The sequence below is a fragment of the Manacus candei genome, unplaced genomic scaffold, assembly GCF_025592945.1.
Source record: "Manacus candei isolate 608988 ecotype Guabito, Panama unplaced genomic scaffold, ASM2559294v1 h1tg000002l, whole genome shotgun sequence".
In the NCBI taxonomy this organism is placed as follows: Eukaryota; Metazoa; Chordata; class Aves; order Passeriformes; family Pipridae; genus Manacus; species Manacus candei.
Window position 1 is genome coordinate 5,968,636 of NW_026138050.1, and position 27,206 is coordinate 5,995,841.

Below are 27,206 nucleotides of genomic sequence, written 5' to 3' on the forward strand. Positions count from 1 at the left end.
ACAAAATGTTCAACATATGGAGACAAAAAATTTCCCAGTCTGCTGAAGACATCAAGCTTGATGAATACTTCAGCTCTTACTATTTGTGTACCAGCTTTAGAACATCTTGAAAAACTTTGACTGGATTCCACTTCACCCAAGAATGTTCTCTTCTCTAATCCCACATTTGAAGTTGGGTTTGCAAACATCTCTTCTTTAGATCACAAGGGTGTTTAAAAGCACCTGTCCAACATTTGTACTGCAGTATCATGAGGCTGCAGTCAGTGGTAAAGTAAAAGAATCTAAATTTTGCCAACATAGCAAGCTAATAACATCAGGCCAGTAGTAGTGATGTTAAGTAGGATTTATCTGGGGGACTTTCAAGGAAACTTTACCGTAAGAACTGGGTTCTTGCTGCTGAAGTGAAGCTTTAGGTTGTATTGGAAGAATGTGCTTCTTTGCAGTGCTTTGAAACACTACTTTGAGAACAAGGGCTCTGCTAGGATAGCTACATTCCACTTTAATAAAATTGGCTTTTTAATAATTGATTAGACTAAGGAAAACATTTTCATGGAATCACAGAATAGCTGAGGCTGGAAGAGGCCCCTGGAGATGATGCAGTCCCACTCCTGCCCAACAGGCTCAGGTAGAACAGGTTTCCCAGGACTGTGTTAACTCAGGTTTTGAATATCTCCAAGGCTAGAGACTCCACAACCTCTTAAATCTATTTAATGTTTTCTAGGGATTTTTACTTCGCTCACATTGTGCCTTCTGAATTTCAGCTGATCCTCCAGTGAGTTAAATAGTTAGAAGTTTTTAGCCAACTAAAATGCTCAGTACAGGAACAGTTATACTTTGGCTTTCCATCAAAAGTCAACTTCAAAGACACTACAAAGGATCTAAAATGAGTATTCTATTCTACAGGAATGCACAATAGCTTTTGGATTCATAAGAAATGACTCAATTACTCTGTATTGTTAGTATTATTGTCCCTTTTTGGAGAATTTTCAAAGCAACATCTTATTTTGTGGAGAAGTGGCCAGAAGTTTGCCTAACTGGTTTTAAGCTAGGAAGACAAGACACTTGTCTTGTGTGTGTAATCTGTCTCAAATGTTTCTCTGAGAATGCAAGTAGATACTGCTGTAAACAGATCCTGGGTTTGTTAACCATTATGTCACAGCCTGAAAAGGTAAAGTTAGGTCAGAAGGACAAACAAACACCAGGACTTCCTACAGCATAAGGAGTATGAGCAACCCCCACTGAGTCTGTTTTTAGACTTGATACAAAGCCAAGGCACTTGGGAATTAGAAGCCAAAGAGCACTTTCTGTCTGTAATACAGATGATTAAATAACCCCAGATCAGAATCCTGATTTCCCATGATTTGTGTGTGCAAATAATAAACAGCACACTAGCCCACAATGATGTAGACAAGCAGTTAGGAGCTCACTTATTTTATTACACAGCTGAGAATATAAGACAACACTAAAACTTATACACTACAAAGGTATTAAAAAAACCCCAAACAAATCAAACTTTAACCTAAAGCTGCAGAATATAATTACAAGGCAACATGGAAACAAATGTTGCTTGCTTTCCAAGGCACAATGGTATAAACATAAAAACTGCAAATGTGATATATTTAGTACAAAAATATAAATCTGGAAACTAAATATACAATCTAAATGACAAAACAGCACATTTCCTCCCATGTATAAACCTTAATTTAAAAAATTCAGCTTTACTCTGTCATGAAATGTAATACAATAACAATAAAAATGATTCTTTTAGTGACACCTACTATGTCCCTATTATACCAGCATAAATATGAATACTCAGAACATTATAAATTTTGTTGCATTATGCAAGAGAAGTTTGGTTGCTTTTTTTCCCTTATAAAACTGATCCTCACAGACCTGACTCTGCAAAGTCTGATTTTATCTGGAGTTTGAAATCCTCCTTGAAAGATTGAGTCCTTGCTTTATTATGTTAATAACTTTGACATTAAATTATTACTTTGTTAAAAAATCTTTCTTAATTATAAACAGTGTTAAATTCCTGAAAAAGCATTCCTCCTTTAAACCTTGTATCTGAAAAACTTCCAATGCAAAGTGAATTAAAACATTGTTTTATTGCTAGCAAATACAAAGAACCGTTCAAGCAGCAAAGAACACAGAATTGTGCCAACTTGGCTTTTTAATGAGCCAACAGTGAACTTACAAAGAAAAAACAATCTATTTTCAGCTCAGCCTTTCTCTAGCAAAAGAAAACATGAAAGTAATCCAGGTCATACAGATTTCAGATCAGTTCAGTAAAAAGAATCTCAGCAGTGATTCACAAAGCTGATTCCTTGGCTGACTGAATGTGATGTAGTAGCTGATTACAATAGAGCGGCGTTTGATGCTTATGTACAACCCCTTCGATTTCTCTCACCAGCAGATCTGGATATAAAACACTTCCTTCCTTTAAAACTTCTGCAAAACAAAAATATGTTTTATAAATCATTAGCTGTTCTATGTTTCTCTATCCAAGTTCTCTCAAATGTAGCTGAAACTGAACATGGAAATAGTTATTCTATGAGTGGCGCAGTGATTACACCCCCATTCCTCCCTCCCCCATTTGCTGAGGTCTTTGTTTTGACATTTATGTTCTTGAACACAGGCTGACACACTAACAAATTCCAGGGAGCCTATCAAGCAGGCTGGGATATGGTCACATCCTGCAATGGTGGGGCTCTACGCTCCATATCCTGTTTACCATCTGTAAACTCTCTGGTAGTTCAGCTGCCCTGATATTCCCCCCCGGTGAACACAGGACAAAACATTACATTCTGCACACAGGTAAAAGGTCGGAGCTCATACCCACTGAAACCCAAAGGAAAGCTCCAGCCTGTCAGGATTATCCTCTGTCTGGATGTGCCACTTTCATAGAACGCTTAGAATGATGATTTAAAAAGTGTTGTTCAAAGTACACATGACTGAAAGTCTTACCTAGGACTGCATTTTGGAGGTTTTGATCTGGGTCATCGAGATGTATCAACAGTTCTTGGTACAGAAACTCAATATGACCTTCCATTGCAGATTTCACAGCACTGTCCTTTAAGCACTTAAACCAATTAGCCAAGGTGTGAGCAGCTGCCAGTCGTACATCACACGAAGCATCATCCAGACGCTTTAAAACCTCTGAAAAGGAGCATGTAAATAACCAAACAGCTCTGTGAACAGGGCAGTTAGCTTTTGCATTCGAAAAAAAAAAAGTCTTCTGTCATCACTGAAATTATTGTTGCATTTATGACGTGTTTCTGTCTTTTGAACATTATGAATACATGTATCACATTGTTCTTAGAAGCACGTGGTGCATTGTTATTGGATTGTTATGTTGCCAAAAACATTAATAAAGATATACATGGAAGTATTTAGATTAGTTGAACATTCTCTAGCACTCCTAACAAGGCACTATGAAAGTCTATTCATGCATTACAGAACTACAGAGTTTAAGTACTTCTATGCTCTGTAAAGTGCAGTATTTCTATTAAATGTTACTGTTTCAGTGAATGACTGCACTGCAGACTAGTTGAACATGCAAGGTGCAAAGCTATACTTTGGCAATTGTCTGATCATGTACCCCTCCAAAACAAATATGTTTGTTGTTACATTTCTACTGTACTATGTAAGAAAGAGTATCTGTCATTAAGATGCTGAGTTTGGGAAAGTCCAAGTTACTTGTATACATGAGAACATAAATTCTGGTACATATATGTGAATAGTCTGTACTTCTGATTCATGGATTAGCATTTAAACTTCATCCCAAGAAGCATTACAGATCCTAGCTCTATTTTACAGTACAGAACTCTAGACTAGGGTTCTCTTCTTTGGTTTTTTCGGTTGTTTTTTGGTTTTTTTTTAGATAAAACCCCAACCCACTACCTATTCAAGTCTATTTATGGTACACTGAAATGGTTTGCTCTTGGCCCTCGAACACAGCACGGAGAACAATGTGACTTCCATTTATATACTGCAGCACTGTTCTGCTCTCACTATACTTAGCACATTATTTCATATAGACTAAACTCTGAAGCAATGCAGACGAGGTACTGGCAAGCCCTGCACAGACCAAAATATTGAGTGAAGTTCCATCTAGTGGCCTTAGTGGATAATGACGTTGGAAATATTGCTCAGCTTGGCCAAACTGGGAGCGAGGACATTTCCAAAGGACATGAACTTGTCTGTAATGCCCTTCAGTGAAGTAAAAAACTGCCATTAAAAACCTGCTACAGGAAGGTCTTGCAAGTGCTGTTGGAGGCACACTCAGCAATGCCTGCTCAGGTGTTTCACACCTGGAGTTCCTAAAATGTGTCTGTGTACTTTATACATTTTATGAAGCCTCTCTCAGCAGTTTAAAACCACGCCTTAGTCTCTGCAGGATTAAGAAATTAAAATGCCTCTCATAACCAAAAATGCTGCTAATGGTATGATTCTGTGAGCACTTTACTTTTTCCATTTCCTTAGTATCTATAAAATTACTCTCTAGGGGAGAACTACCGAAATAGTTAAAATACTCACTAAGAGAACACAGAAATAGCATTAGAATATGTCTATGGGAGTGAGATAAGAAGGGGTGAGAAATGAGTCTACATAAAATCTGCCCCTATTTGTACCTCAGATTGTTTAAAGGCTTTTTGCTCTTCATGTGGGATTAAAGCCAGATGCCACAGTGACATGCAGCAATATTTGTCATTTCCTAGTCTGTGTTAGTGCTTTCAGTGCTGCAGTGAGTCTGCAGGTGATGTGGACAACTTGCACAGTGATCCCTAAAGCCACACAGCAAATCTGCCAACTGCTCCAGCATGGTGCTTTTCACCCTTAAAAGCTGAGCTAACTGTGATGCTTTGGGTAGAAAAAAGCAAATGTAATTCTTCCACATGGAGATCTTGATTTAAAAAAACCCACACCAAAACAACAACAGTAAACAACCCCTCCAGTCAATTAAACATTTACACTTACCTGTGTAAGTGTTCTTAAATTTATCTTCATCAAACTGCCTCCCACAGGCTTTTAAAAAAGCATCAACAATACGACAAGCCATCAGTCGAGTAATTTTAGAGTCTTCATCCATGGAAGCAATGATTTGGGGCATTAGCTCATCTTTGACTTTTAAGATCTACAATTAATAGGAAAAGCATAGGAGAATAACAGCTTTTCAGTCACTTTAAAACAATATTTTTAGTGATTACAGCAGTTACTGTATGCTCTGACAGATACTGGTTTGCTTAGTTTAAAAAGTTAACTTTAAAAGTGAAAATCTCAGAAGTTGCACAGCTCTATTTTTGCCTCTAAGCTTGCTTGGAAAATGAAAATCCACCAGTCGATCATCCAGCTCATGAATGCTCAGTGTACATGCAGATGAGTTTTATGTAACTTGTAAAAGCTTTAAAACTTACTCGCCTGTAAAAAAAACAAACCCCAAACTGTTGCCAGGGTTTAACCAAACCGGAGCTGAGGATGACGCGCCCGTACCAGGAGATGGCGCTCCGGCTCTGACAGCGAGCGATGGGATGGGATGGGATCGGATGGGATGGGATGTCTTGGGGAGAGTCGGAATTTCACTTTATTATGCACATTTCTTATCCATTAGTGAAAAAATAGACATTGAGGCATCGATTCAGAAAAAAAATGTTCAACTGTAACAGTAATCTTGATACCAATGTTTTTGTATGTGTGAACTCAACCAGTTATGTGTGTTTAAGCACTTTTGTCTGTTACAAAGGCAATAAAGACTGTGAACATTTAGCAACATTTTAATTCAATTTATTTTTCAGAAATGCCCTTATATTTTAAATATTTCCAGTGCATTATCTCCACATGCCATTTTTGTTAGCAAAGATGCTTCAGAAACCCCCTGAGGTTCAATGAATCCTTAATCACTGGTGGGTAACATCTCTGTAAGTGTAGTCCTTGCTAGGTCTCCACTTCAGTTTCTACAGATATTCTTCACATTCCATCTCAATTCCTCCTGCCCTTTCCAGGAGTCTTTCAGATTTTATTTTTTTCCCCTAAATGGACCTGTGGGCTCCAAGGCAACCAAACAACTTGTCTTTGCCACGTGACACAGCAGCATGTCCTGACTGGTTCCAGTGCTGCTGCACAGGCACAGGCTACGAGTCCAACAATGTCAAGTGCCCAAACTGTTGTCTTAATAGTGTGCAGTATTTTGTGCTACAGAATTGATGTTATATTAGAAAAAATATCTACAAAAATTTGATGCTAGCCAGTCCTATAGCTCAGCATCTTGCTGGCCTCAGGTCTCCTACCAGGACATCATCTCTCCACTGATTGTTTCAGTCATTAATATTCAATTACAATTAATGAGTTTTATTATGAAAACTGTCCATCCATCTGAAAATATTACTTACCCTAAGGATTTATTCTTCTTTTTCCCCCTTTGCATTTATTTTGTTTTCTTGCCTAAGATTTCAAAGGACGAGAAGGAGAGAATTTACCTCTTTTGGTGAAAGCATTTCACAGTGGATGAGAGCCCAAAGGCACAATACAGCTGTAGCACGGATGGCAGCTGCTGTTCTTCCAGCATGCCACTGCAGATTAGGAGCCAGGATGTCTTTTATCACAGTCTCAAGGTAGCTAGGGAACAGCCTGAAGCCAAAAATAAGAAAGCAAAATAAAGGTTCATGAGAAAGTGATAAAGAGACTGACAGGATGTAAAAGAGAATGTTCTGTCATAGAAATATAGACAGAAAAGGGAAAAAAAAGAAGACTCTAAAAAAAAACCTAAATAAAATCATATAAGCCAATGTGATTGTAATGTATGTGATAAGATTTTCATAACTTAATTTTTCTAGATAATATTTAAACAAATAGCTAACATTCATGGCAGGGGGAGGGTAGACTTTTTCCCACTTCAGACGACGCCCATGACTCACTGTTATCTTGGTAAACTACTTACCTTCTCTCTGTCTCACTTGCTCTGCCTGTGAAGTGGAGATAACACACCCCATGTGAGTGCTGTGAGGATTCATTAATATCTGTGAGGCCCTTTGAGACTGTCCAGTGAAAAGTATTTATAATGTCAAAAGAATGACTGCTATTGATGATACCTGACCTCCTGATCCTGCAGGGAGCCTACAAAGAATACTTCAGCTCTCCCTTGGCTCAGAAACTCATCTCCCTCAAGGATGAGAGGTCAGCAGGATTTTCTGATGGTGACAGTCCCAATACTAGTTTGTTTTTATCACAAACACAAATTTGTGATGTTTTTGCTGATGCTTCTTCCTCCTCTCCTATTAAGTGACTCTTATGCTAAAAGTTGCTGTGAGAGTCAGTACTTGTAATAGGTAGGATTCCCTCACAGCCATTTAATTCCATTTCAAACAATTTTAAATTAAGAGAGAAAGATATAGGTCTTACACACAAGTTAATTAATACCTTGCTGCATCAAAGAGACATTAGTGCCTGTCTGTGGCAAGTAACTGGAGCTCAGGTTATTCACTGCCTTAAAAATCAGCTGGCAGCAAGCAAACAGATTGGCAAGTAACAGATTAAATCTACCCTGATTCCTGCCCACTCTGTTCAAACTTCTGTTCAAACTGTGACCACTTGAGTGCCAAACAGCACATCACCACCCTGGTGCTTGGCAGAAAGGGAAGAAGCTCTTGTTGACTTTTTTCTAAGAATCCTGCACTTCCAGGATGAATAAGTGGCCCATTCATGATGTGCCAAGCCACAGGAGGAACAAAACAGGTACATGTTAACAACTAACTTATCAGTAAGCACTTAAAAAAAAAAAATACACAAAAGCAAAACAAAATCATCCAGCAAGGATAAACCAGCAACAAAAATATTCCATAATAATATTGTTTCAATGTAATAAGAAATATTACTGTAGCTACTTCTTTCCTGTAACTACCTTTTACCCACTGCAGGTAGTCCATGTTATCTGGGTATAACCTGACTAAAGCACAATAGTTATCTACTGACACACAAAGACCTGCAAATCTCTACCTGCAACATGATGAAAATAGATACCCCTGGCTGCTGCTTTGCCCTGTGGCAAGGGAGCCCTGGGTGTCTGAGGAAGGCAGAGATCCAGCCAGTCCTGCTTCCTGTCAGCAGATGGCACTTAAGTAATAACAAGAAATCTGACATCCCATTAGACACATCCAAATCTGTAAAACTCTTTGGATCTATTATTTTAAACACGTTTTTGAGAATTAATAATTTTCTATTCAAAAAAGTTGCTGGAAAAAAAATATAACTAATGATCAACATCATTTCAAATTTCCCTTCAGCTCCAAAACTAAAAGCAGCTCTGTGCTATCTGATCAGTAGCTGCTTCTGTTTTTAATAAAACCTTCTGTTAAAATGCAATGAAAAACGATCTGTGCAAACACAAAGGTAAATTCCACCAGCATTATGTTAACCATAATGCTGAGCTGCTTGTGAGAATCTTTGTTCTAGTGCCTTGAAATAGAATCAGTAAAGCAGTATCTGGCAATTATCTGACTCAGTTCTATGTCAGACTCAAACACAATTAAATGACCACACAACTGTGTTTAGCAGAATAACCAAAAGCCTTCCTATCCAAGCTGTTAGGATAATTTTAAGGAGCTAAACAAATTAATGGCAGCAGTGAAAGCAACAGTGCAACTGCAACTTATTGCTACTTCCCAAGACTATCTCTCATTAACATTAAGATGTATTTTTGCTGTTGGTGATGCAATTAAATTCTCCTCTTTCCATTTTCAGATTTTATTGTTGTAAATCTGTGTAACTTAATTCTAACAGTGAGTAATTTCCATGAAAGTAAACAAGTAATCTACTGACAACAAAGACATTTCTTATATGAATAGGGAATTTAATATTGCATCCTGAAAATATAGAAACAAGTAACAGCACACTTCACACTGAAGCTTTCGGTTCAAAAGGTAGGAAGACTACAGTGGAGAAAGTCTAAACTTGAATTTATTTATATATTTTTAAAAATGATTGCACTCCACCCTTCTAATCATTGTTCAAAAATACAAGTAAAATATGCTGTAGAAGATGGTGGGAAAGTCTTTTTTCTCCAAGACATGCCAACATGGGCATGGTTATAAGGGTTAAATAACTACCATGGTTATTACTTCTTAATGCCACTGTAGTGTTCAAATAGCTGTGTGAAATCAGACCTCCACTTACCCCTGAGAATTGATGGTTTCACTTGCTTTCTGGAACAACTGTGATAAAACAGTAAAAAGCTTTAACCGCATCTGGGGATCTTTGTTTGGCTGAAGACACGTCTTCAGAATGAGAATAAAGTCATCGAGAGCTTCACCTATGACAGGACCTAGAAAACAAAGAGGTGAAGCTTATTTCAGACTACTAATAAGTTCTGTTTAGATGTTTAACGTGTGAGTGCAATAAAATTTGTAATACATCTGGTATTAAAATAGTACTTAGCTTTCCCCTCTTGCATGGCAGCTGTTAAAAGTATCCACATTACATTGTATTAGGGGGGCCACAAATACCCAGACTAACTCCTCGTGGGCTCAGGTACCCACAGTTTTGGCTGTGGCAGTGTGGTGCTCCCTGAGGATCTGTTTTCTCACATCTCATTTAGTCAGCTTGCTATTGCTGTACCACATTTGCCCAGAGAAGCTGTGGCTACCCCATCCCTGAAGTGTTCAAGGCCATGGATGGAGCTCTGAGCAAACTGGTCTAGTGAAAGGTGTCCCTGCCCACAGCAGGGGGTTGAAAGTAGATGGTCTTTAAGGTCCCTTCCAACCCAAACTATTCTATCATTCCATAATTGTATGCAGCATGGACATATCCATGACACCCAGTAGTTTCTGGGACCATCAGTACAAGAGGACATTTTGGGTGGACTAATGCATTTGGGTGGGGGATTAATGCTGTTCCTAAGTAACTCTGAAAGTCTAAGGTTAGGCAAAAAATTTTGCTTTCATTAAACTTAATGAAAAATTATACTGAATCTGGTATGACCCTGACACCCCTCTCCATACAGCAACATTAATTACACTTTTTTCTTCTTTCAAGTTTTTCCACATGCAGCATTCAAGGAAAGGTGCTCATGACTCCTGGAGGCACAGGAAAGGGCATGGTTGAAAGGATCAGCTTCAAAAGTTGGCTAATAGAATTACTGCAGCAGCATTCTTTTTCCATGTCTAAGTGATGCTTATTTGCATTTTACAAAAGAATCTAAATTGTGATGAATTTTGGGAGCTATTTGAAATAAAAATATTTTCTAAATTAATTCGTTAGTTTGTCAATATTTTCACACCTCTGATGAATTCTGTTTTCACCTCTAAACAATAAACAAACAGAACTCTAAGCTGTTATCCCAACATTTTAAGAAATTATTTTCCTGAAACTGAAGGAAGTTTGTGCCTTTCTCCTTGATAGGGATTAACATCTGCATGGTTTTAAAGACAAAGAGTACACAGAGACAGTACACAAGCTTCTAGCTGTAGAATGCTCTTTCTGCTCTATTTTTGCAATAAACTACTCTAGGAACTTCTTCAGCTTGGCATCCCTGAGATGCACATTCCATTCAACCCCAGTCACTCAGAAAATGTTCCCAGGAGACACAACACTGGCATTTCTGATGACAAGAATATTCCTCACACATGGAATGGACAGATTGAAGTATTCAAGATTCCAAAACAAGTTCAATAGCATTTAATAATATCTGGAAATTTAATGTTTAAAATAATAATGACAAACCCCCAAATTTTCACTGTCTAGACTGAAGCAATAGAGGGTGTTGAACTGCAGTTTGCTAAATGTCTGTGCCAACAAATAGGTCTTTATTTTCACAGCATTTATTCAAAATACACCCCTTCATGTGAGTTCTGAGACATTCATAAGATACTACTATTATATCAAACTGATAACAGCAAATTCAACAGATGGAAAATAAACAAAATAAACTACATTGCTAATTTCAGCTTAAGCATACGTTCCTGGAAAACAGTAAAAACTGAGAAATGTGAAATGAGTAAAGTTGATTAAATTGATTAAAAACAACATTATGTGTGGGAATGAAAAGAAAGAAAAAAAAATAGCTCTAGGAGCTGCTGTGTCAGACAGAAAACACAGACAATAGCATATTACCAGTGTTGGGTGCAAGCCAAAATGTTTGCCCAGACATTTGATGATTTATTTAGCATTAAGGAAAACAGAGACAACTGTCTAGAAGTCCCTCAGTCATGGAAATGGGAGTACAAATATATAGAAAAGTTGGCCCCTCAGATCTTGCACTGAAAAAACTTTTTGTTCTTTCCACAGATGAAAACCAGAAAAAGTGCTTATGCTGGTAGCTGCACAAACCAGCAAGTGGGTGCTTCACATAGGTTTGATGAGGGGTTTTTTGAGATTCAAGGATTAAATGCATAAGATAGAGTCCTTTAAAATACACCTGTCCACATTTAACTATCTGCAGTAGCCACAATGATACTTCACCTGCAGCTGAAGTGACTGTCTGACGTCCCCTGTTCAACCAACAAGAAGGAAAAAAACAAATTACGAGGATTTTCCATTCTAATAATCTTCAAATGTGTGTCTAGGTGAGAAGAGCTGCCTGTCACCATGGTCCTTGCTGTAGCTGCAACCTGGAGAGCTGTGTCAGAGGGGTGTTCACTGTGCAGGACTGAAGGCATGTGAAAAGTGCACCCAAGTGTTTCACTCATCTCTACACAGTCACGTGTTGAAGAACAACAGTGAGGAAGTGTTTGTTACAGAAAGTATCCTTTGAAAGACCAGTGAATGGATGGAAAACATAGATACATTTTTGGACAGACAAGCTACATCAGTTTAATGCTCACCTATTTCATTTACCTGAAAGTGCACTTTTCCATAAGTGCTTTTAACAGGCTCCTTGCAGCCAAGGAGTCTTTTGGAATATGAGCTGCTTCAACATTTGTTTTGCTTTCCATCAGGTTCTTGTGAAGTTTCTGAGTATTACACTGTTCATTACAAAACACAACCTGGCTGCAGGCTATGGAGATTGAGACTAATTTTTTTTTAGGATTACTAAATAAGTGGTACCTGAATGGGTTGCAATGACCTCTAACTGTAACACTTCTGGAGAGTAGCAGCTCCACCCATCACACGACACTGAAACCCACTCCATGAGCTGAATTATGTGCTGCTTGTAGAGACAATGAAAACTATCCAGTTGCTGCACTTCAGCTAATGAAGACATTGTTTTCTCCACCTGTTAAAACAGAGATAGAATACTTTAACTGAAACAAGATTAATAAAAAACCCCAAACTTTTAAAACTCCTAAGAATAGAAGGGACACAAGAAGATGTTCATTGTTTCTACTTAAACAATCAAGATTGATATTTAATGTCTGCCTATATCAAATCCATTAACTTTTACTTGAAGCGAAACATTTGTCCTGATTTCAAAATGAAATCATGAGGAACACAGCTACCTAACAGCAAAATGAAAGAGTCTCTAATCTGTGTGCAGACCTATCCAAAAACTAACCACATGATAAAAAAGGCTCTCAGTGCTTATAAAGATGCAGTGATTTTTCTCCTTAATTTAAGAATGATTTAAAACATTAACATATGAGGAATTTCTCACAAGCCCATCTAACAGGCTATGGCAGCTTCCAAAAACCATTGCTGTTGCAGGTCAGAGAAGAGCTGGCATTTCCCCTCTCCCCCTTCTTCCCCCCAGTTTAATTATGCAAGACCTTCTCTCTTGACAGTAGCTGGGCAGGATCATTTTGAAATTCTCAACTTCTGTTGCTTATAAGTACCAAAATTCACTGTTACATTGGAAATATCTTCTTCATATTTACAGTTAGACTATTCCATGAGATATGCAAATAAAACATGTACAAATGAAACACGTAAAAAGAACTACTAAATGAATTCCAGACGTGATCATGATGCTTGGCAAGGAAGCCTATTGATTTTCTTAATCACTTGCAGCAGATGTATTTCAAAGGAAAGGAAAATTTGCTTTTACAATTCCTGAAGGCATCTACCAGGAGCATAAAACTTCTCCAAGGAAGAGATTAAAAGCATGCTGGAAGCAGCATCTGTAGTCTCAGTGATTTCAGTAGACAGGGAAGCAATGATGAGGAGCAAGACACCATTAGGAACCCCACTAAGGAATAACATGTGCTGCCAGCATGGCCAGTTCCAGCAGGGAAAGATGTAGTGCAGAGCTCTGAGTGACATCATTTGACTCTCAGTGCTTCAGTAGAACTACAAATTGTACTCATAGTTTTAATATTTTTAAGCTGAACTCAACCACACAAGTTAGCTGGAACATGTCTAGGACCTTTAGACTCTTACAGACTAATCACTTGCCAGACAAAGATGTTTTTATGGAAGGACCAGATGTGGAGAGAATAAATGAGAATTCTAGGGAAAAAAAAATATAAATCAGGAATTGCTAAGGACAAAGGTTACTCTTAAGGCAGGTTTGCCTGCCTCAAGCACAATAGATTTCTCCTTTCTGGAAGCATTCTGCCAGCCAGCCAAAACAACTCAAATAAATGAATATATTACATATAAGTTATTTGTAAATTAATTGGAACATTTTACAGAATGTGTCAAGACAGAAACTGTTCCCCATTATTAATCCCACCATAACACACAAGAGTTTTTTTCCACTGAACAAAAGACACAAAATAATACATTGTTCACATATGATTTAAAAAAAACTTTCAGTGGTTTCAAGAGTGCAATTAAAAAGAGAGAATAAATTAAATATGACTAGACTGATGCATATCTTCTCATTAAGAAGCATCTCACAGTAAAATAAAAATAAATAGCAAAGGTGATTTCCTTTCCCTTATTCGAAAGTTTAATGACACGTTATTTTCACGCTACTATTCGAAGAGCTAAGATAGCACAGGGCACTGGTAATGAAACAAAACTTTATCCTTAGGTCACCAGTTAAACCACTGACAAGCTCAAATCATGCATAACACACTCACAGCTGAAATGGCTGCAGTCTCTTTGGGGCTGTAAACCACCCTCCTGCTCGTGCCACTGCTGTGCTCAGTTGGTGGTCTCGGTCCATTTCCTCAGCCCCGAGCAACCAGAAACGTGATGGACACAAAGCAAAGGGGCCAAAAATCAGGCAAGACCTGAGCGTTCACCATCAGGTCACATCAGTTGTGATCTCCACTATCTCAGTGATCTCCTGTCCCCTTGCAGTAAAGCCTGAATTGAAGTTCTACAATGCTAATTTTTGGATAATTTATGTTTATACTCAGAATCTTTTGATCCTGAATACAGATTTCTTTTCTGAACAACAAATTCATACTTGTACAGCAGCCGTAATACTTTTGTTCTGTATGTTCTTAAGCTCTTTTAACAGGGACTTCTTGCCTCCTGCAAGATGTACAGCTCACTTTGAAGTTTCAGAACAGTCAGTAACTGGAGGAAAAAAATGAAATTCAAGCCATATTTGTCTTTGTGGCACTTTTGAAATATTGCAATTATGTAATCTCACTGCCAGATTTTCTATGTGTCTAGCTGAAAGAAAGGCTAATGAGAAAAAAGATTCTTATCCAAAGTCTTGTCAACTTAAAAAATCATCTGCAACTGCAGGAACATCTTAAACCTTTAATAATCTTGGGAGATTAACTTTTCCATATATGAAAATTAGGATTTATTGCTATGAGACTGCTTTCTCTGTAGGAGTATGAAGTTGTAATGTTTTAAATGGACCTTGCTGACTTTATAGTCCACTGCAGGGATAAACAGACAAGATACCACAAAACATACCAGATCCAACCTTACTTGGACAGATTTTTTGTCTCAAAAAAGCCCCAAGCAAACAAACACCATTTCCAACCCCTTCAGAATCCCACTCTTGCACTGGCTCTCCATTAGACAGATCGTCACCCCAACCCTCTTTGACCTGTGAAGTCTTTTCAATACTTGTTTCAAGCTTTGTTCTACTTTATTTCTTCCAGAATACCTCATGCCTCCTTGGAGGCAGCCTGTCAGCTCTGGGGCCATAAATACTGATGCTACACAGGCCTTTGGAATACCATGCCTGGGAGCAAGAGAAAAGGAAGTAGAATAGTCACTACATTTAAGGTGTGTGTTTGAAAAAAGACAACTGGGAGAGGTCATAATTGTACTGCATGAGGATGGCTCGCTGATTTATATGATATTTAGCTCGGGGAAGAAAGAGGAAGAGAGAAATAAGGGGGTGAGATAATGTTAAGCCAAAAAAGCTCATCTATTATGTGGGCATGTACAGCTGTCCTTGATTTTAAAGCATTCCTGCAACATCTAAACTTTTGTTTCTGGTGTGGAGGTAAAAAGGTCAACTACTGTAAAATCAGTCTGATCTCTGGCTAAAGATTAAAAAATTACTATGAAACCATCACTTTTTTAAGGCTAGTAGAGCTCTTGATCTCTAGGTGAATTGTTCCTTAAAAGACGGAAAATAAATTTGAGTTTTTTCCTGTGTATAACCAAATATTCACTGGCCAGTGACTTATATCCCAAACTGTAAACCCAACTCCAATCTTAATTCTGTTATTAACCATATGCAGTCTGTACAGTGAGAGAAGCACAACCTCGGACCATCCTCGAGCCACTACTCCCCACAAATAACTCCATTTAGACAAAGTGTCTCAATAGTAAAAGTCAGAAACACAACAAAATATTAAACCAGCTCATAGTTTACCTTTTCTTTAAGGTCCTGAGAGGATGGTATTGCCATTATGGTCACCAAAACTTTCATTAGCTGCAAGCTAATTTCTTTGCAGTCTTCCTGGCACACTTCAATCAATGCTTGCACACAGCAAAGCAACTGCTCCATATAAAAGACCTGATTTTTAACAAAAGCAGACAGTTATTATGTTTTCTTAGATAATATAACATTCTTTTTAAGAGATGGGAAATGACAGTAATAAAGTCTGAGCACTGTATAATCCTCTACATTGGTAACATATTGATAATTTAATGTTAGCTCTTCTGACTACCTGCATTCTACTTTTTATAGAATACAATATAATCTTCCTCCCACACTGTCTGTTTGTATTTACCTTGTCCTGTTAGTAAAATAAATGACCCTGCTCTTAATCACACAATGGTTCCACTGGTGAATGGTGAATAAAAGCATCAAAGCATTTTGAAGTGCTTGCTGATAGTACTTTCTCTTTCTGAAGTGCAATTTGTTAATTAATAACGTATTTGTTACAACTCTTTGAAATATTATTCCATGTTTGACTATTTTGGATGAACAGTGACAGTTAAATACATAAACCAAGAAAACCCGAGCGTTTGCTTTTATCTCAGCCAATTTATCTCATTTGATCCAATATAATTCATGTTATCTTGATTCAACTGATACCAGTTGAAGTCAATACTGTTGTCAGTTAGTTTGCCATGACTCCTATGATAAAGTGCATCAGACATTCATGGAGCTGTCAGTGAACAGAAGGGGCCATTGTTACAGACTTACTTCCCAAAAATAAATCAAGTCTAGGTAGGAATAGGTTAGCTATAAATGTTATTAATCTCATGGACATGGTCAATCCTTAGCTAAACAGTGTCTGTGCAGCATTCACTGGCTAATATAGAGAAAGATTGTTTTCCAAGACTAAAGGCTAGAACAATTCCCCCAAACCTTCAGCTGCAGATGGATCTGACTCCTATAGCTAATGCCAAATGGAAGTGGTAAGCTTAAACCTCATAGCAATTTTGCAGATACACTTCAGGGAGTTGTTATTTGAACAATCAGGTTACAGTGCTTTCCACTTATATGAGTTCCTAATCATCACAGGCTTCATGGAGATTAAGGTTAATTCCTGCATCACTGGTACATATTCCATTAGGGAAGAAACCTAATGAAGGGAGAACTTCAAACATATATCTTACATTGGCTCAAAAAGACAATTAGGCCAGATTCAGTCTGCACACATGAATAACTGTTTTAAGGGAAGCCTGCATCTGACATGAAATCAGAGTTTCTGAGGGCACAGCACTGGCCCTTTTTTGGTCATCTTAACAGCAGAAGACTAACAAACCTCTGGTGGGATAAAAGCCAGGATTTCATTTGTGGGGAAAATTATAGGGATTCCTCTTGTGCAACTGCAACAGATCTATTTCCACATTTGAATAAGTGAAGGGAAAAAAGTCCTGCAGGTTCAAAAATCTCCATTCCATTTTGAAGAGAATCTCTCACCTCCTTATATAGCAATTGATGAATATTCTTCATATGCTAAAATAAAAATGATTTTCAGGCTCAGCCATTAATTAAGGATACACTTGGGAGTAAATTTCTAATTAATAAAGATCTTCCTTCTAGATTCTCACTTCAAGAGAAGGAACCAGGCCCTAAAGTTTACACAGTGTGCTCCTAAATGCTTCCTTTTAAAACGGGAATTAAGAATACAAAACAAAAATAAGATGACATTAACAGGGAATCTTACTCCAGAAACCTGACATGCCAATTACAATGGACTATGAAAAATCTTCAGCCATTTTTACTGATGAGGATTGAGTACATGATCTTGTTTGGATTGTGAACACAAGGAATTTCAAAACATGGGTTAAACTCTGCCTCAGGATCAGCCAAGGTAGTCCTCTGTTAGCACAGTACTTACTAAACAGCTGCTTCTCTCCCTGCCATGCCTCTTCATTTTCCTACCACCATAGGAAGCCTTTTACAGCAGTTCCCAAACTTGAACCCACATTTGCTGAGAGGATGGACTGTCAGTAAGCTTTTGGAAATAGCAGATTTGCCCAGAAAACCACGACATGGCCCAGGAAGGACAGGGAAGCTCCTGTTTTGTCTCAGACACACAACCACAACTGTATCCTGAGATAGGGTGGGGTAGGTGTGCAAGGGACAGATAAGAGTGGGAACATTCAGGGAAAAAATAAGTAGGTCAAAACCTGCAGCCTGCTGTGTGTTTCCCAGCTTTCCTTACCTCTTCAGATCGCTGGCACACTCCAGGCTGGGACAGTGTGTTGCCAAGCTGGGCCACGTGAGGCTGTAAGATTTCCTTTGGGCTCCCTCGAATCACTGCAGCCAGAACCATCACACAGGAGGGTTTGGGTGTCTGTTCAAAGGCTGAGGTGATCAACCTCAGGGACACCTTAGGGCTGACAAACGTTCCAATCAGTTCTGCTGCTTTCACACTCTGAAAAAGGAACAGGAAAACTTGAGAATTTTCCTGAAAACACAAAGACTATGCAACATACCATGGGCTTTTTCTTTTTATGATTCCAGCTGTTACTTTAAATGCTCCAGCAGTTGCCTTGTAGGCCTTTTCCACTCGCTCAGTAATGATTATATGCATGAAGAAATTTTCTTGACGTGTTCAGTAAGCACATAATAAGGCATGCAAGCACCCTTCTCATCAGACAAACTTCCATGAGAAAGCAGTGCACAGAAATGAAGTGTACAACTTTCAGTGTAATAAAGTTTCTAGTTTAGAATAACCAGATGTTGCAGGTTTAGTGTTTTGTCCTCCAAATGCTGTTCCAAGGCTTACTCTTAATGGACCCACCCCCCATCTATTAAAAGCTATAACTCTAAAAACCTGAAAGACAAATTTTTTTGTTATTGTACTGTATCTTGAAGCTGATATTACAGATCTGGTTTAGTGTGGAAACACTAACATGGAGGAACTGCCCACTGCTTTCCATTTCTTATTTCTTTAACTAAAAAGGCCTAAATTATTATTTATTCCCCATGGTGCTGGCACCCTTTCATGCCATCCTTGCCTTGCAGATGTATCAGTATGTTGTGTTCCATGTGAAATGCCACCATACCAGAGCTTACAGCCTGACTGATGCCCAAAGTTTACAATCACCTGCATGAATAAACAAAATACAATCAACTATTGCACCACTACCTGTGCAATAGCAAAACTTCTTCCTAACCTATGTGTTTAATGGTTGGCTCATTCCCACAAAGCTTATCTCTCTTTGTATATTATTTTTAGTCTAGTGATTTAGCTGTGGATCTTTAATTGCACCTAATTAATACTTGAATCACGCTAATTTTTTTTGTCTCAATGGAAGAACACAGTCATGAGTTCTATAGTTGAAATCTGCACTATTTATAGCTGTTTCCTTTCACAAAGACTCAAAGGAGTTGTAACATACTCCATGTAGATGTGAACCCTGTCCTCCTCATTTACTATAGAGAAAAAGACTTTACTGCTCTGAAAACTGGACAATAAAATTAAACAGTTCAGAAATATGAGTTGATACATTTGTATAGATCAATTTACTCATTTTAACAGGGGAAAAAGGAAAAAAAAAGTAAGAAACAAAGGATAAAAGACCATCTGGTCTTTTGTATATCTCATTTGGTATTACTAGGCTGGAGAAAGAGATGGACATTTTCCAAGTTGGTGGCTGCTCTGGAATGGGTTCTACAGTTACAAACTATAGAGTATGTTATCACAGTACCCTGGGAAGCAGCACCACTAAGAGATAAAAGGCATTCACAAACACAAGTTGCTGAATCTTATGTTTTGGCACAAAGAAAAGTACAATTAAGTACTGCAATCATCTCCTAATTGGGAATAAATCTCTTGGAAGCACCTGTGAGAAAATTAGTGGTGGAATTTCAAGAAAGAGACAAGTATGGTCAATAAAAGGCGAGGGACAATTATGTGCTGCTGGAACACATACTTTTGAATTTAGAACTATAGCAATAAGCACATGATAGAAAATTTGGTCAGGATAGAAGGGCCACGTGGCTTTACTCTCCTAATTATTTAAGTTTTCTTATAGCCCAACTCACAGCAAGAACCTAAAGAAAAGTCTGATTTAAGGGTTGGCCATTTGGTTGGACTACCTGCATCCAGTAAGCAGAACACATTCTTCCAATATCCCAGAGGAATAAAATTTGTAGCTGTAAAGTAAGTTACATGGATATTTTTTTGTTATACATATGTTCTCTTCCTTGTGTAGAAATATGAACAGAAGATTTTATCTTCAAATTGTAAAAACATTTGTACCACCTGTCCTTCTGTTGCCAAATTTATCTAATGTCTTCAACTACAACTGTTTTAGTGATTTGTTGATCAAAGTGTTGAAAGCATTAACTGTTAGAAAAAACGGAGCTAATTATTCCTCACAAATTACCAGCATTTTCCAAGCATTAAGTCAAGGATTCAAAAACTGAATATGGGTATCACATGGAATAAACATACCTCAATATACAGTTGGATTATGGAGCAGGGGGAGATAAGTGAAATTAACTTGAAAGGGCATGACCTGCACATTTCTTTTACATTGAATTTATTACCTCAAGGCTTTTATACTTTAATCCAGTGCTTATGGTTTTTAGAGAGGTCATTATGAATGCTTCATGGGGTTGGCATATGAACTAAAGTTTAAATACCTTCACTATCGGTCTTCTACATTTATTTTAACATAGTAGGTAAGCACAAAGTTCATGTGTTTTTAACACCCACAAAAACCTGAGCCTGATCCTTCAGCAATTTCCAGTGACCTGTGGTAAGGTCAGACTCAGAGCCATAAAGGACAGAGTCTTTATTCAGTGTGCAACAACTACTGTGAGAGACTAAACTTACATTTTTAACCACTTCACTCTCTTCATCCAAGCACGACTGGTACAAAGTTCTAAGCAGCAGCTCCATGTGCTGTGTGATGTGATCCTCTGCATGCAGCAGTAATGTGTACAGGAGCTGGGATGCTTTTACTCTTGTGCTTACAACCCAGTCTGTCATATCATGACAGAGACCTGGAAGGATTTTGGAGAGGTTTCTTGACACAAGTTCCCGACAACCTAGTCCTGGTCGAGTCACTAGAAGAAAGAAAGAAACAGAAACAAAACAAAAGGAAATGTCAAAGGGAAAGCAAATGCAAATTAATTCTCAGAAAAGTTTAAAAGTTCCAAGGTAAGAGCTCTGAGTATCTGTTTCAGCATAGAACAAAATATTCCAAATGCTTCTGAGGAATTTACCTGTGCAAGTTGCATTTCTTTAATATATATTGGAGAATTTACACTCTGCAGAACTCTTTGAAAAGTTGTGTGTTTATTACTGGATGGTGATTTTGATTTCATGTTTTAAAATATTTACAGAAGAGAAAGGGAAGTTAATGTGTGACATTATCCACTTTAGAAAACACAGTTTAATAATTTCAATTTTTATAGCAACACAAATCTCTTTATAAAAAACAAACTGAAACACACAGAGATGAACAAAACTCAGTGTAGTATCACTAAGTGAAATATAATTTAGAGTGGAAAAGAAAGGTAAATGTCACAAATAGCACAGAGGACATGAGCTGCAATAAAACAGACAATGTCAATTGTGCCCTCTAAAGGAAAAGGTTAAAAGTGTATCTGGCAAATTGAAAGCAGAAAGGGCACTAACTATGGCTTGTACAGGTTCTGTGTAATAGATCAGGCCAGCAAATTGATAGTATTTTAAAAATCACAGCTATTATATGATCTCTTTGCTAAGGCCTTTTCAGGAAAAGCAGTGATGTGCCTCTTCAATCTCTCAAAAATTAAATAACACATTTAAATGGGTAAGAAAGATTCTACAGGAGCTGAGGGGGGAAGGAAAACTGACTAAAGTAAATGGTCTGAAGACTACAAAAGGCTTAAAAATGCTTATGAAATACCTAGAGCAGGGAAGAAAGTAAAATTCAAGCATCAGGATGTGAATTGCTGCTTCTTTTGTCAATGGAGGATAACATTTTGGATTATGAAAAGTGACAACGAACAGCAAAAGGTCAAATAAAGAAATCAACCTGAGACAGCAAATACAGACTGTGCATCCTATTCGACCCCAGGCAGAATTTTGTTTGAAGAATTCGGACCATTCTTTTCAGCAATTCCTTCATTTCAGATGTTCAAATGCAGGTATTTATCCCTGTAGCTACTCCTGTCAAAGACTTCTCTGCTATAAACTGTCTGCACCTGTATCCTAAGGCAATGACTGCTGTGGCTCAGTGGAAGCTGTTCAGCTGGGGGGATGACACCAGGTATGGGGTCTAACTCTGGTCTTCCTCTGACCTGCAGGATCTGTCACTGTGAGATCAAAGCAGGGGGGCTCCTGTGTCAGGTCCATTAGTCTGACAGTTGGACAGTTCAGTAAAATGTACCTTTAGCTCACAGTTGTAAAAACATATTCCAGTACATTCAATAAGTCAGAAGAAATGGCAACAAAGTATTAAAATACATCATTATCATACTAAAAAAAATCCAACACTCCCCCCTTCCAAAAACAAAACTGACCAACAACAAAAAAACCAACCAAACTCAAATGTTTCTGGAAAGCAAACACAGAGGAAGGACACATGTAATAAAAATCATCTACATACAGTCTGTGGTAGGACACCACAAATTATTAGCTGAAAATAAGGTATATTAGTGGCTGTGATAAAGTTTTGTATCTGTAAGATTAAGCAGCCAATCATCCTTTCCTCTGATTTTTCTTCCCTCTTGTCACATAAAGCCTGATTGTTAATAAGACATACAATTTGGAAGTAAAGATAAGCAGGAAAAAATGATATCTTAAAGTTAGCATTATCCTGGGACCCAAGTTCAAAATTACCAGGTCATTTCTTTAAAATATTCTTTAGTTACATATGTCATATATAAATACACACACATATGTCACATTCAAGCCTTAAATGCATCATTCTACCAAGAAAATTAAATTAAATGTGGGGCTGGAATGTCGCCCAAATTCATGAAGCATATTTCTTGTGCTAAGAAGATTATTTTCAAAAGCACATATCATTTAATTATGAAGTAATTGATAGATGCCACTCTAAAAAGCCCCAACAGAACAGCACACACACACACAAACCCCAACACACACCTAGAGAAAACTGACCAAGATATAACACTGTCAGCTCTACAAATGGTAATCTCTGTTTCAAGGACAAGGATATCAAGGCTTTTAGGACCTTCACTATTTCATGGTCATTGCAAAATAAGTGACTGGAGCTCAGACATTCAACTTCATCACTTTATGTATGTTAAAAGATTCTCTGACTACCAGAAGAAGAAATATGTTTCTGCCATCACCAGTGGGAGTAAAAGCACTCTTTAGAATTTACAAACCCCTGAGGTAAAATTATATATAATATAAGGAGGAAAGAGAAAAAGTTAGAAAGGATGACAGATCAACTTGCCTGTCTTCAAAGCTAAACAGTTCTGTCAAACCAGTCACCATTATGAAGCGCTTCCCCTTTCATTCAAGCATTACTGACTAAAACAACTTTAAAGAAAAAAAAAAAGAAGTGTATTTTCAGAGAAGAAAGGACTCCGGAACCCACTGTCACGGAAAGGATTTTGCTGCTGGGTATTCTGTGATGTGATTGTCACGTAGGCACAAGTCAAGCATGAACCTGTTCTTTCATACCAAAAGAGTTTTTGTTCTGTTAAGTATGAGTGCAGAAATCAATAAATGAGCCAGTTAAACCCTCTCTCTCACCAACTCCCATGTGCATATTTTTAAACATTAACTTCATGAACCCGAGACAGGAAACAAGCTTCAAGCTACTGCAAACACAATGTTTTAAAGCCACCTATAAATCATACAGTACGAAAAAGTAATCTACCCATTCTGCATATCTTGACAGTTTTTTGTGTATAATAAAAGAAATTATTCTGTTCCCACATTCTTCATGTGCACTGCTGGACTGGTAGCATCCCAGTGTCTCACAGAGAAGTCTGAAATAATTTCACTGCAAATTTTTCTTCCACACCAATTACGTGGATCATTAATGCTGTGATCAGTTCTCATTATTCAAGGACTCAGCTCATCCTGCCTTCCTTTCCAGTCATCTCTGTGCCCATTGTGCACCTGGCTGATGTAGAACTTTCTGCTGTTTCTGCACCACTGCTTTACCTTTTCTCCATCATAGGTATTTTCTCTTACTCTTTCTCCAAAATGCATCGTATGGTTAATGGAAAAAAAATAATGTAGTTATTGAACCAACATTTTTAAAATTTAAATTAAACATAAATAATTTAAATAATTTTATATATATAAATGCTATATGTGATATTTTTAATATGTGCCACCCCTGTACATTAACTAACATTACAGCTTGTAATGAATATTACACATCCTGCTCTGCTGTTATTACTGCACTGCAGCTCTTGGAGATTATTCAGGAAGCAAAAACCACTTTCAGTGCAACACTTACCTCCTTTGGGATAATGAGATGGTGAAAGACTAAAATCCATCTTATCCTTCAAATCTTCTTCATTCTCCTTCTCCCACTGCAAGCCTATCTTCTCCCAATAAGTCCAAGCCAGTTTCCTAGATACAAAATAAGAGTTTTATACCATCACACCCCCACAAAAGAAAAACATTTTAAAATGAGACTTCCAGAAAAGCTGACTACTTAAATTCAGATGGAAGGATGGGAAGCATTCCTGCCATTTAACTGAGGCACATTAAGTAGAGAGTTTATGCTTTTTTTTGTATGCAGTGGACAGAGGTCTCCTCTTCCAAGGGATAATTCTGTCTCTGTCTACCTCTGTCTTTGTCTCTCTCACACTTACTTGGATGTAGCATAAAAGGACAGTATAACAAAAGTTACTGAAGATATTGCAACATTTTGGGTTTAAGAAAAAAATGAACAAACCAACAAAAGTTTTGTCCTCCGAGCAAGACATTGGTGAACACAGGAACACTTCCATGTGTGACATCTATTTGGGGGGAGGGAAAAAAAGAAGAAAGTGCTCCACTTACTCATTTTCAGGAATTTCATCACTAAAGCTGCCAAGTAACAAAGGGATAAGCTTGTGAAAATATGAATATCTATCTCGTAGGTGCAACAACCATTCTCCAATGACAGCTGTTACAGCGTGTCGTACCTACAGAGACACAAAAGGACTATCTTATATATGTCAGGAAAATAACAGAAAAAAAATTTAAAATAGTATTTGCTTTCTGTATGGTAAAGCACATCAATAGTTTCAGAAGAAATTAGAAGAGGTCAGGATTTCCTCACTTGCATGAAGCATCTTTAGTAACACCCAAGGTATCACACTCCCTTGCTTTCTCACTGCCTCAGTCACTCTGAGACTTTTTGCTGCACGAAAGCACAACTCTGAGAGGAAGACAAAGTACAGACCTAACTCAGAAACCTAAAATGTCATGGTTAATATCTTCCCGAGAATGTAAGAAATGTACATTTCTCTGGGATTTGTAGCTTTCCAAACATATCTTCAGAAGATTTCCTCTGTTCACTACAAAGGAATGATTAAGCTAATTTTAAAATTACTGCCTCAACTGCATCTTATGAAAGGACCAATACTGTGTTTGTTAAGTATCTGAAAAGGCCACAAAATCAAGGCCCGGAGAGATGTGACAGAGAATTTAAGACAGAATTTAAGGTACTCATCAAAACAAAAAGGTGCCTACAATCTTCAACACCCTGCAGAATTAGGCAGCAGCTGAATAGGTCACCAGCCTTGGGTTTGGACAGTTTACAGCTGATAAAACTTGTATGGGAAATTGTCCTGGTTTCAGCTGGGACAGAGTTCATCTTCTTCTTATTAGCTGGTACAGTGCTGTTTTTTGGATTAGTATGAGAATGATGCTGATAACACACTGATGTTTAGTTGCTGCTAAGCAGACTTTACCCTAAGTCAAGGACTTTTTGGTGTCTCAAGCTCTGCACAAACAGCTGGAGGGAGCAATGCCAGGACAGGTGACCTGAACTGGCAGTGAGTGAGGGGCTGGGATTTAATTTCTGGCTGGGATTAAACCACAATAGACATATTTACTTAACTGAATGAATGAAAGTGGAAAACTGGGGGAGGAGGGAGGGAAACACAAAAAAAATTCACCCTGAAACAGATTTAAAATAAATCCAGACTAAAGAAAGAAGAGAAGCACACCTTGGGAATCTCATCAAATAATCTCTGGGCCAGATGAGACAGAACATCATCCACAGACTTTCCATTCCCGAACTGTATCACTGCTCCAGTAGCCTGAATCACATCAACACGAACTCTGTAGTGCTGGTGTGAAATTGTCTGCATTAAGGGTTTTATCAGAGATTCTGATTGCATGTGGAAGTGCTCTGTTAGGGCAGAAACACAGAAACAGCAACCATGTGAGCTGTCACAGTGAGTGGCATCCCTGTCCGTGGCAGGAGGGTAGAACCGGATGATCTTTAAGGTCTCTTCCCACCCAAACCATTACGTGATTCTAAGTAGCACGGACATATCCATGCCACCCATTAGCTGCTGGGAGCAGCAGTACACGATGACATTTCGAGTGGACTAATGCATTTGGGTGGGGGATTAATGTTGTCCTGTGATTCTGTGTCTTTATGTGGGTGACAGACCCGGAGTAACATTTCAGTAACACTACAAGCAGCAGACTGAATAATGTTGCAGCATCTGTGTAGCAGGCGGATTTAACTCTACACTGTATCAGAGCTGAACTAACTCCTCCTCCCGCTGTCACCCGCATGTAACAATTCAGCCTCCACTCCTGGCACGGCTTTTCTCCAGCAGATCCTCCAAACCCCGCAAAGCACACCCGTGAAGGGTCTGTGCGACTTCTCATCTCTCTCTCTCCCTGTTCCCTCCTGTCCCTTCCTCATCCCCCGTCCCCCAGGATTCTCGGGCTCGCACCGTCCCACCGCTCCCCCCTGCCCGTCCCTAAGCCCCACCTGGCATGGCCTGGGCACAGGCCACCGCACACCGGCAGCTCTCCCGCCTGACCTCGGCATAGTGGTCGAGGAGGGTGGCCTGGAGGACGCGGGTGATGTCCCCGAGGTAGGGGGCCGCGGCGGGGCCGCAGCGCTGCAGGAGGAGAAGCAGCAGCTGGACGAGGCCGAGCCGCAGCTCCTCGCTGGGCTCGGCGGCCGGAGGCGGGCACAGCCGCTGTGCCAGCACCGGCAGCAGCACGGGCAGCGCCTCGCAGGGCCGCTCGCCGTGGCTGAGCCCGTGCTGGAGCAGCTGCAGGGCGAGCTCCCGGCACCGCTCGGCCGCGTCCCCCGCCAGGCACCGCGACAGCGGCCGCAGCAGCCGCGCCGCGAACACCTCCTGCAGCACCGCGCCGGGCACCGCCCGGCCCCGCAGCTCGGCGCCGATGGCTTCCAGCGCCCGTAGCCGCGCCGCCCGCCCGCAGTCTGGCTGCTGGAGGAGGCTGAGGGGCCGCGACAGCGCCTGGCACAGCTCGGCCCCCTCGGCCCCTTCGGCCGCCGCCACCGCCATGTTCCGGCTCCGCGGGGGCGGCCGCGTCGCC

The 27,206-nt window shown here is 39.1% G+C and overlaps 1 protein-coding gene across 1 annotated transcript; it reads right to left on the reverse strand.

The window, feature by feature from the left end:
- Positions 1-1,415: 1,415 nt before the first annotated feature.
- On the reverse strand, positions 1,416-27,206 carry DNAAF5 (dynein axonemal assembly factor 5). Its single transcript, XM_051781066.1, has 13 exons — positions 26,629-27,206; positions 25,847-26,031; positions 24,693-24,817; positions 24,142-24,257; positions 20,541-20,773; positions 17,916-18,128; positions 15,665-15,808; positions 12,037-12,205; positions 9,169-9,316; positions 6,477-6,627; positions 4,981-5,137; positions 2,968-3,159; positions 1,416-2,451 (listed from the first exon to the last, which is right to left on the reverse strand). Exons 1-13 carry the CDS (start codon positions 27,173-27,175, stop codon positions 2,312-2,314), a joined length of 2,520 nt encoding a protein of 839 aa, XP_051637026.1. The 5' UTR covers positions 27,176-27,206; the 3' UTR covers positions 1,416-2,311.